The sequence below is a fragment of the Helianthus annuus genome, chromosome 4 (genome assembly GCF_002127325.2).
Source record: "Helianthus annuus cultivar XRQ/B chromosome 4, HanXRQr2.0-SUNRISE, whole genome shotgun sequence".
In the NCBI taxonomy this organism is placed as follows: domain Eukaryota; kingdom Viridiplantae; phylum Streptophyta; class Magnoliopsida; order Asterales; family Asteraceae; genus Helianthus; species Helianthus annuus.
The window spans coordinates 177815291-177827059 of record NC_035436.2 but is presented as its reverse complement, the minus strand read 5'-3'; the positions used below and the strand labels follow the sequence as shown (position 1 = coordinate 177827059).

Sequence of the window (11769 nt, the reverse complement as noted above, 5' to 3'; positions counted from 1 at the left end):
AAAAGAAGAAATTCTTTGCGGATGTCAAGCACTACATTTGGGAGGATCCGTACTTGTTTAGGATCGGTGCGGACCAGGTTATTAGGAGATGCGTGTTTGGGTCCGAGTCGCGCAGCATTCTGCGACATTGTCATGAGGGACCGACTGGTGGCCATTATGGTGCTGCTTATACCGCAAAACGTGTGTTTGATGCGGGTTTTTATTGGCCGACCATCTTTAGGGACGCACATGAGTTTGTGCGAAGCTGTGATGCCTGTCAGAGGACAGGAAATATCTCATCCCGTAATGAGATGCCCCAAAACCCCATTCAGGTGGTTGAGGTCTTTGATATATGGGGTATCGATTTTATGGGTCCGTTCCCCATGTCGAGGGGAACCGATACATTCTCGTCGCAGTGGATTATGTTTCTAAGTGGGTGGAGGCAGAGGCCTTGCCTACGAATGACGCGAGGGTTGTTGTGAGATTTTTGAGGAGGTTGTTTGCTAGGTTCGGGACACCGAAGTCCTTGATATCTGATCGAGGCACCCACTTCTGCAATTCACAGATGGAGAAGGTCTTGAAACGCTATGGGGTCACCCATCGGCTTTCGACGGCCTATCATCCACAAACAAGTGGGCAGGTGAAAAATTCGAATAGGGGGATTAAGAGGATCTTGGAGAAAACTGTCGGAAACAGTCGTATTGATTGGTCCGAGAAGTTAGATGACGCTCTGTGGGCTTTCCGTACTGCTTATAGGACGCCTATTGGGACCACACCCTTTAGGATAGTTTATGGGAAAGCGTGTCATCTACCGGTGGAGCTAGAGCATCGTGCATACTGGGCATTGAAGGCAGTCAATCTTGACTTGCCAGCTGCGGGCAAGAACCGGTTTCTTCAACTTCACGAGTTAGAGGAGTTACGCGATGAGGCGTATGAGAAGTCGTGGGCATATAAAGAGCGTACAAAGGCGTTGCACAACAAACACTTGAAGCAGGTGAAAGAGTTCAAGTGTGGGGAGAAAGTGTTGCTATACAATTCCCGGTTGAAGCTGTTCCCGGGAAAGTTGAGATCGCGTTGGCACGGACCGTTTGTGGTAAAACAGGTGTTCCCGTACGGAACGATAGAGGTTGAGAATGAAGACGGTCAAAGGTTCAAGGTCAATGGGCATCGATTGAAGCATTTTGTCGAGGGACCGACAGAGGATCGAGAGGAGGAGGTGATCGACCTCCCGGGTTTGAGCACGTGAGAGTTTGTTTCGCACACTCGGGGTTTCCCGAGTTGTATAGTTTGTACCATTATTTGTGTTTTTTATTTTATGTATCTTGAGTCTTGTAGAGTTTGTTTTGTTTTGAGCGTACTGATCTGTTTGTCGAGATGCGCAGTTACAGGTAGAGAAAAACCGAGCCAAGGCGTGCGGGTGTAACGTCGGAAACGAGGTGAGTTAAGGGTTTAATAATAATAATAACCACTAATAATAATAAATCATTATTAATAATTAATAAATAAAAAAATCTAAAAAAAAATCTGGTTGGCACACTTTACGGACCGCAAAGAGGATCGTATACGGTCCGTAAGAATGAGGCGGTCAGAAAAAAAAATTGAAATATTTACGGAACGCAAAGGGATACTCATACGGTCCGTAAGTCTTTCGCCAGTTCAAAAAAAAATATAAAACCCCCAAATTGGATCGTCTTCCTCATTCACCCAAACACCACCCTCCTCCAACCGCCGATCACCGCTCACCACCTCCTCACCTTCACCACCCAGACCTACCACCGTCTCCACGTCACTCTCAACCTACCAACCACCATCCTCCGCTCACCCGCCTCTCCGCCGCTGTACACCACCGCCCTCTCACCATCTCCAACAGCCTCAGCCACCACCACCCACCTTTCATCCACCATCACCGTACCACTCCACCTTCCCACCACCGACTGCCACCACTACCTTTTCTCCTCGTTTTCTGTGCTTCATCGACATTCAGGTATGCTCTCTGTATTTCTGTATAATTTTTTTTAATTCGAGTCTTTAGATGTTGATCAGGGCGTATAAGTGTCGGTTGCAGTTAGTTCTTTGTCGTATCGATTATGTTTAGTGATGACAAGTCTGTTTCGGGTTCAGTCAGTCTTGTGGTGTCGTTGTCGGGTCAAGTTAATTGATAATTTGTACAGTTTGTCGAGTTTTTAGTGTAGCTCGTGTTTGATGTGGTTGTCGTGTTTAAGTAGGACAGGGGTGTGTCGTTTTGTCGTGTCGGCTCCATTTTCGTTCAAGGCTGGATTGCGTTATGTTGAGAGTCGAGTCAAGGTCTTGTGTCATAGTAGTTGTCAGGTTTGTCGAGTCGTATCGGTCATAATAATTTTATAAAAAAATATATAAAAATAAAAAATAAAAAAATTTTTGAGAGTCGTTTAGTGTCGAGTCTTTAGAGTAGATGTCCTTTGTGTTGTTGTATGTTATATAGTTTATTTCGGATGCTTACATAAGTTTGACATTGAGCTTGCATTGATTTAAATTTATAGTGTCGGATTTGTATTGTGTTTCATTTGCAGGAATGCGATCGCCTCGCCCGTACTCAATCTCCATTCGGGCGAGGACGGTTGGTTTCTTGTAATACGTCGGGGGCATGCCGAAATTTTTAATTTTTGTTGTTGTATATTTATTCGTTGCGGCCGCGAACGAAATGCTATACGGCCGCAACTACCACCCCCAGCACACCAAAATTATGTATTTTCGCTTTCCGTTTCATTCATTTCTTTCGGTTACTTTAATTGTTTTAAAATAAAAAAATAAATAAATAAATAAAAATGCATCGAAAAACATGTTGGGGGCGGTGTCTTGTATTATTTGTCTTGTATTTCTCACTGTTGTAAATGAGTGCAGGTATGGCATCTTCGTCGTCAGCAAAGCCGTCTCGCAAGCGAGGACGTCCTTCACGCACTCCAGCACCACAACCGCCGCTTGAGCGTCCTGCTCGAGTGATCCGATATTCTGAGGATCCGCGGATGCCTGATCCGTTTGCAGCGATACCACCACCAGCTGACCTCCCACCGGAGGAGGGACACACACTGCTGCAGTTTCACCCAGATTCAGATGAGTACACCGCCTTGCGGAGGTATCTCGGTTTACGTTATCACAGATGTAGAGTACTGGACTGGGGTTTGATGGAGCGCATGGGCGCTCGTGCTAGGTTTGAGGGGTTGATCACGCCTCGCTGGAGGAGGTTGTTAGACGAGAGGAGAGTGTATCACCATGAGCTTGTACTGGAGTTCCACGCTACTTTCAGGCTACATCATGTTCGCATAGCTGAGCCTGCTGCAGTCAGTTTCGCCCTTGGACGACGGACACACATACTGTCCCTCGCTCAGTTCGCCGTCCATGCGGGTTTGTATACATTGGAGGAGACCACGCAGCCTATCTTCACTGAGAGTTTGATGGGATGGACAGATGAGACATTACCTCAGTGTGTCACCACGACACAGCTGACGGCATTTTGGTCCACCATAGGAGATGGTGCGTGGGCTTCAGGGATTCCAGCCTCGCAGATCAGAGATCCGGTCATTCGCTTTCTACATCGGATTCTAGCTTGCACCGCACTTTCTCGATACATGAGTCTCGAGAAAGTTACATATCATGATCTGTTCGCGTTGTATTGCATGGTGGAGGGCCAGGAGGCCAATTTAGCAGTGTTCTTACTTTACTCCTTTGACAGGGCTCGAGGACGCGATACAGACTCCAGGATTTGTATGGGATCATACATCAGTGTACTTGCTGAGAGCTTGGGTGTGTATCAGGATTTCCCACCAGGATGGTTGCATGAGGAGCCTGGCGGATCACTGTATAGGTTGAGTGACATGAGACAGATGACAGAGTTGTTGGCACCGGGCGACCCGCCTAGATTTCTTGAGCCGAGGGCCGTGTAGTTGGGTATTGCGGCCGGAGGTGAGGCAAAGGAGGAGGTCCCGGTGGTAGCACCACGTTTTAGGCATGGTGATAGGGAGAGAGCTCGGGTTAGGGGTACTGGAGCCCCTAGAGCAGCGAGGACAGTGGAGGAGAGGTTGGATGGTTTAGAGCAGTCTGTAGATGGGGTGGTAGATACACTGGCAGAGGTCAAGACGATGCTTCAGCGCGTCATTGATCATTTTCACATCCCTCCACAGGATCAGCAGCCACCACCAGGCCAGCAGTAGTCAGCATCAACAGGGATTTTGGGTTACCTTTGTACTTTTTCCCTTTATTTTTGTTTTTATGATCATGGTCTGTACTTGATATATATATTTGGGGGAATTGTAAGGGTAACCGGTGGGGTCTTTTGTTGTACTTGTACGTTGTATATTTATTGTATATTATGGTTGTGTTTGATATATTGCTTCTAGCCATGCAGTTCATTATACAGGTTATATTATGATACGGAGTCGCGTAAGCTGAACGGTTTCTTCATCTTGAGCAGTGTATCGAGCATATCAGGGGAGTTTCAGTTTCACTCTTCCTGATTGTTGTTGTTGTATATTCTTTGTTTATTTCCTTTTTGTTCACATTGAGGACAATGTGTCTTTCAAGTGTGGGGATGGGGAAATTTTGTAAAATGAGTCTGTAAATACTTATAAAAAAAATTAAAAAAAAATAAATAAATAAATAAAAATAAAAGAAAAAAAGAGTTGGTTTGTGAGTCCCGGTCCTTTAGCGCGTAGAAAACGAAAAACCTTTTCAAAACGCCGGTCAAAAGCGGTTTAATTGTCGAATTTACGAGTTGGAAAGCACGTGTTTCTTTAAGTTGCGGGATAGTAGGTTGACTGAATCGGTTTTTGGGAAGTAAAAGGGTTTGGGATGCCTAGGATAGTGGATGGAGCCGGAGAGTTAATTGGTTGTGCATTGTCAATATCGGTAACCCTTATCTGCCACATGATAGTGAGATTTGAGCCTTTATATGTTTCATATTTATATGTTCACTACTTTCGTTTCATGTGTGTTTACCAACTTTGTTGCATTACTTTAGAACTTGTGCGTTTTGATACAATTTGAGACCTTCGGTTAGGATTTGGCATGGATATGATAGAGGCATTAGGATCACCCTATTTGTGTAGCCTTTGTGTTTGACCCGTTTCACCACTACCCTTAGATACACCACTTTGAGCCTAGCCATTCGTTTGTTACCCATTGTTGATTTGATAGCCGGATCATATTTTGTATTGTTATCTTTATCTTGAAAATGGAAAAAAAAGGAAAAAAAATATGAAAAACAAACAAAAAAAAAGAGAAAAAAAAAGAAAAAGGAAAAAGAAAAAAATAGAATAAAGTTGTGGGTCAAAATGACCAATGTGTTAGTATTTGTTTCGTATATATCCGGTTTATCTTGTGTTTATGTGTTTAGCCCATTATGTCCGAAAAAATGAAAAATATATATATATATATATATATATATATATATATATATATATATATATATATACAATACCTACCCTTTGCCCTAACCTACCCAATAAAGTCCTTTTGATCCATGTCGAGTTTTAACAAATAGGTGGAAATCTGATTGACGTACAAGCTTATGACAGTGTTGCTTCAAAGTTTGGTTTTGAGAGTTCACTCAAAATTACATATTTATTAGCCGAGAGATGAGTGAAATTGTGAGGGGTATTGACATTGCATAATTGATTGCTCGAAGGTAAGAAAAGCTTGATTAGGTAGGCCCGTTTTCAGTTAAAATGTTATGATTCGTCACCTTTTGAACGTTGTAAGTCTTGCGAAACTTTTGTGGTGGATGACTTCATGGTTCGCGTTATAACTTGTTCGAGATTTGCGTTCTTGTTAAAGTGTTTAAGTTGGACATGCTGCTTGGGATTTTGCTTAGGGACAAGCAAAAGGTTAAGTGTGGGGATGTTTGATATGTTTATAATTACACATATTTTTCGTATCAAATTCCTTACATTCTTATGATTTTGGATGTGGTTTTCTCGCGATTTGGATACTTAATTGTTTAAATTATGGATTTGCAGGAATTGATGATGAACCTGCTAATTTCGCGGTGAAAACGGAAGAAAAATGGTGCAGCGAAAGGAACACGGAAAGACGTGTCGGAAAAGCAAGAAAAAAATAAAATAATGCTGTACAGGACCCTTTACGGACCGTAAGACCAGGTCTTTACGGTCCGCAAGGAGGAGGCGCGCACCCGGATTGACCTAGTTACTTACGGACCGCAAGCCTTTCACCATACGGTCCGTAAGCGAGTCGGTTTTCGCAAAAAAAATTATAAATCAAGGCAGCCGACTAGGGTTTATTCATTGACGCAACACAGGCGGCATTGGAGCATTCTTGGACGATTGTGAGGCATCTTGAAGCTGTGCAAGAGTCTTGGAAGCTTTCGGTTCGAGTTTGGAGCGTTTCGGGTTCGTTAAACATTAGTTTTTCGGTTTCTTTTCGTCTTGAACTATGAATTCAGTTGTTTCCAGACTTTGTTCAGTTGTTTTATTGAATATTATGAGTAGCTAAACTTCACAACTACCTAGGTTTTGATGAACTAGATGATTGTAATGCATATTTGACATGATTTCGGTTATTTGATGTGATTTACATAATCTTTCTTTGATATTGATCTTGATATTGCATGTTGGTATATTTTGATTGTTATTAGTCAATAAATTCAGCGGTTTAGGCACGAAGAAATTCCCCCTAGATCTATAATTTAATTTAATTCGGTTATCTTAGGATTTTCGGGTTAGGTATTGTGTTGAGAAATTGACCAAGTTGACTAATAATTAAAATCATTATATTAAAACTTGCATCCTCATCTTGTGACTCGAAAGACGATTAGGGTGAGCTAGGTTATTAGCTAATTATTGGTGGGTAGATTGGGTAACCGATAGCTCGGGCTCGTTTATTGCATCGTAATTAGGGTTTCCTAGGATTCCAATTATCAAAGTTGGGTTTGCTTTGAGATTGTGGGATTCTCTCTCAACATTATTGTCTCTGAGGTCAAAAGGATTCTATTTTCGTAGGATTTGGTATCGATAGCTCGAGCCTGTTCGTTCTAGCACTTCACATTTAGTCTTGCTTTCTTGTTTGGGACATCTCTAGCGGGGGGTCAATCGAGGGAAATAGATATTTAACCGTTATCATTGTCACGTTAGCATTGCATGATTCTAGGGATTCGACACCTAGGTAGCCTTTATCTCATATATATTTGATCACAATTTGCTCGCGTGTTTGTTTCGTTTGCTCGTTTTGTTTCCTACGTTTTCTTGCTTATTTTAGTTGTTAACTAATTATTCAAAATCACTCAAAACAAATCTAAAAATTTGACTACTTATTCGATAGAGGTTCAGTATCTAGAGTTTGCATATAGTGTCCACGGATTGATATCCGGTCTTGCCATCTACACTACACTGCGACCGGTGCACTTGCCGATTGTGTGTGGTTTAGGTTGTGATTCCATTTTTAAAACTTGTTCGAATTTAATATACACATTTTCACACATCAAAACCCTTGAGAGTTTCAGACCAAAATTCGAATTAAAAGTGATAAAAATGGACTAAAAAGGTAATTCCGCTTAAACGAACACATTCTGATTCCGCTTCAAAGTTGATATTCCGCTTGAGATTTCAAGCGAAATCTGTTATTCCGCTCTAAAGTTGACTGATTCCGCTTGACATTGTCTTATTTCGCTTCAAATGGGCTATTCCACTTGAAAGTTCAAGCGAAATCAGTGATTCTAAACTGGTTATTTCGCTTGAAATTGTTAGTTTGTGATTCCGCTTGAAGACGTTATTCCGCTTGAACAGGGTTTGTGTTTGAAAGTGTGATTTCGCTTGAGTGGGTATTTCGCTTGAATTGGCTTATTTCGCTTGAACTTGTTTTCATCATGAGTGAAGAGTTTTACAACGCATTTGCTACTCCGACTACTCCGGCTGCCATTGCTCAAAATATGAATTTGGAAAATGAAACTGGAACAATGCAAAAACCCCCGAAACTAATGAGCATTGAAGAGTATTAAGGATGGAAATATAGGTTTGAAAACTGGGTTCAAGCTAATCATCTTAGATCTTGGGAGTGTATTTTGAAGAAGTATGTTCTATCACGTACGGATCTGCAAGTTGAAAAAGAAATGTCGGAATTCAATGACAAAGAGCGTGACATGTACAAAGCTGAAAAGATGATGATTAGTTTACTTCAGCAAGCTATCAAAGAAGACATCTTTGTGTTGCTTCAACATGACAAGACCTCAAAATCAATTTGGGATGCTCTTAAAATCAAGTTTGAGGGAAGTGAAAAAATGATTAAAAGGAAAGAGGCATTACTTAAGAAAGAATTTGATCTCTTCACCAGTTTACCCGGGGAAGATACAAAGAAATTAATTGAAAGATACTGCCATTTAGTGAGATCTATGTCAATGTTAAGCATAACCAAAGATCGTGAAGAATGGGTCGACAAGTTAGCTGACGCGTTACCCCAAAAGGAGTGGGTACTTATTTGATGATCTTAAAGAATACTGGAGTTTATGATGGTTTGACGATTTCTCAATTCATCGATAAGATTGAGGGTCAAGACCTTGAACAGCAAAAGATTGCAAGGATGAATAATCCGAGTGGTCAACAAGATGTGAAAATGTACTATAAAGGAAGTGTTCAAGAGGTTGAAAGAAGTCCGAAGATTCAAACTGCGTTTAGTGCTGGAAATTCATCTGAAAATGTTGATCAAGGTTCAAACAACAGCAGTGGATTTTCTTCATATCCGAGTGTTAATCCCAAGAGTTCATCTTCAAGTTTCGACTCTCAAAGTATAAAAGGTGGTGGTTGTGTGATACAATGCAACATTGCATTAAATCTTCCAGAAGGTCAAAGCTTTTCTGAAAAAATTGCCACAGATCATATGTCTTTACTTGTAACTGTGCTACAATCCTATGAAGGTTTGGTTGCAGGGAGGATCGGGAATCCTATGCTTACTAAAGAGGATTACGATCAGATAGACGCTGAAGAATTGGAACTAATGGACATCAAATGGTGTCTAGCTAGTGTCCTGAGAAGAGCTGAAAAGTTTAAGATGATTACTGGAAGAAATGATTTTCTTGATGCACATGTTTCTACTTTAGGTTTTGATAAATCTAAAGTTACTTGTTTTCGATGCAGGGAGAAAGGTCATTTCAAGAATAGAGAAGCCAACGAAGCAAAGAATCCGTTTGGAAAAGATGACTACTACCGGAAAGCCATATATCAACAAGTTGATCAACAACAACAACAAGAACCACAAGTGGCTCATGGTAGAAAAGTGATAGAGGATTCTTCAAAGAGAGCATGTTTAATGAATCAAGAAAATTTCAGCTGAGATAAATACATCTCATCCGACAGCAAAGCATGCTTAATCAATCAGGATGATGAAAGGTTACCTGAAGGTTTTAGCTAGGATATGTTTGTTGATGAAAAAGGAGAGTTTAAAGCTTTCATTGCTAAAATTGTGAATGAACCGGATAAGTTTACCGAGTGGATGAAAGCTGTTGGTGTTAGTGTGAAGAATAAAGAAGAAAAGTCTGTTTCATCAGATGAAAGCTCACAAAGTTCAGATGAGAGTTCAGAAAGAGAAACTGTTTTTGATCAAACACCATCTGATTCTATTTCTTCAGATGACAGTTCTGAGAAGTCAATAGATTTTGATCAATCACCAACTGATGACAGTGGTGATGATGAGGAAGAAAGACACATTAATGTTGCAAAAGCTCATCTCTCTCCTGAGAGTTTTCATTTTTATTTTGCAGATCGCTTGGAGAAGCTGAAGGAAAGACGAGCAGCTAAAGAACAAAAGAAAATGAAGTCTGAAAGTATTGTTCTAGAAGAAGAGACTGTTCAAAATGATGAAGTTAAAAGTGTTGCTGAAAAAGTTGTTAAATCTGAAAAGAATATTGAAGTAGAAAAAATTGTGGAAGTCATCAAGCCTTGCTCAAAATGTTTAGAATCATGCAAAGAATGTGCAACAAAAGACGAGAAGTTGGCTGAGCTTAAGAAGATGAAGGAACAATTAATGTTCAATCTCAACTACGTGAAGGAATCTTATGATGTATTGAATAGAACAGTAACTGGTCTTCAAAAGACAAATTCTGAAAGAGAAGACGCTTTGACAATGATGAATGCAATGATGATGACGAAACAAAAAGCTATAAACTATTACATTGAGGAATGTGCCAAACTGAAACAAGAGTTGGAGACTGAGAAAATTGAGAATGAGAGAATCAGACGATTATTACAGAGTTATTCTAGTTCTGATTATCTTATTGATCGAATTTATCCAACTGTTGCAGGTTTCGAAGCATTTCAGGATGAGAAGCCAAAGAAGAAGGATACTGGTAAGAAACCGAGTGTTAGCTATAATAAGTGTCCGCCTCCGATCTGGGAAGGTTATTCTCCCAGAAAACCAAATGAGGAGCAAGTTCAAAAGGCAGTCAATAAAAAACTGAAGTCTGATATAACCGATGAATTACCAGAAAACATTGATGTCACTTTCACATCGTCTGACACTGATCATGAGTCTGAGTTAATAAAAAAGGTGGCCGATCAGGTGTTGGATACAGATGAGGAGTCTGAGTCAAAGTCTGAGTCTGGAGGTTCAAGTTCGTCAGTCAACAGTCCAAAATCGTCGGTTAAACGGGCTTACAGTAAAGAGTTTTTGTTATCAAAATCGAATTTGAATGATGAAACATTCGAAGTAGCATATACTTTGAATGATTCTGACAAATTATATTCTGACAAAGAGTTTCCAATAAGAAGTGTTAGATTTGAAATGATCAAAAAGGTTTTTAAAATGACAGAAATTAATATTTCTGAAATAAAAGATTTAAATCTTACTGGAAAACCTAAAAAATACACTTCAAGAGTTCAACAGCGATTAAACAAGAAAAAAAGGTTACAGTTCTGGTTCTGGTTTTCAAAAGAAACCAAACCATAATAGTAATTTCAAAAAGAAAAGTTTAGGTTTTATTCCATCAGAAAATGATAAAAATGAGAAAATTTCTAAAACAAATACAAAATTTGTTTCAGGAGGAAGTGCTGAGGAAGAACAGAAGAAACCTTTCTGGAGACAATCAAACCAGGAGTTTCTTACTGAAAGGAAAGGAACTGGAGTTTTTCATCGAAAGGAGACTAGAACCTGTTACAAGTGCAATGAAGTTGGTCACATTGCATGGAACTGCTCTCAAGCTACAAAGACAAAACAGGGAGTCTCTGAAAAACTTAAAGAAAAAGTTGTCGATGTTGAACCACCAACTGAAAAGTTCAAAATTTTTGAAAATTTAACATATGAAGTTGGTGAGTGTTCTAAGAAAAATTTTTACAAAAAAAGAGCCAACGACAACCAAATGTGGGTTGTTAAGAAGTTTGATGAGAAAAATGGCAATGATTCTGGTTCCACAAAGCCAGAAGAGCCACACGTTGAGATTAAAGAAGAGAAATCAGTGCCTTCAGTGAATGATGATAATTTTCCATCATTGAAGGATGAAAAGTTTAAACAGAAAATTGGTAAAGTTGAAATCTCAAATCAATTCTATTCTGAAAAGGGTGAATTTGATGTTGAGAAAGCATTCAATGGGAATGTTAAGAAATTTTTTGGGAAAATGGTCGAGGGAAAGGCCAAAGGGGTTAAAGATTTTTATGCAACAAAGAAGGCAACTTATAACCCTACTGAATCAGAGTTAAAATCACCCAAGGTTGGTCAGACTTGGGTGGAAATTCTTTTCCCTTAAAAATCAGACTTGCCGGAGATCCCAAGTTTGTAATCGCGGATCAGAAAACGGCATCTTTCTTGATAATTGAATTT

At 40.1% G+C, this 11769-nt stretch overlaps 1 protein-coding gene across 1 annotated transcript; it reads left to right on the top strand.

Moving 5' to 3' along the window:
• Positions 1–544: 544 nt before the first annotated feature.
• LOC110931292 lies at positions 545–1225 on the top strand. Its single transcript, XM_022174691.1, has one exon. The coding sequence runs from the start codon at positions 545–547 to the stop codon at positions 1223–1225; it is 681 nt and encodes a 226-aa protein (XP_022030383.1).
• Positions 1226–11769: the final 10544 nt, after the last annotated feature.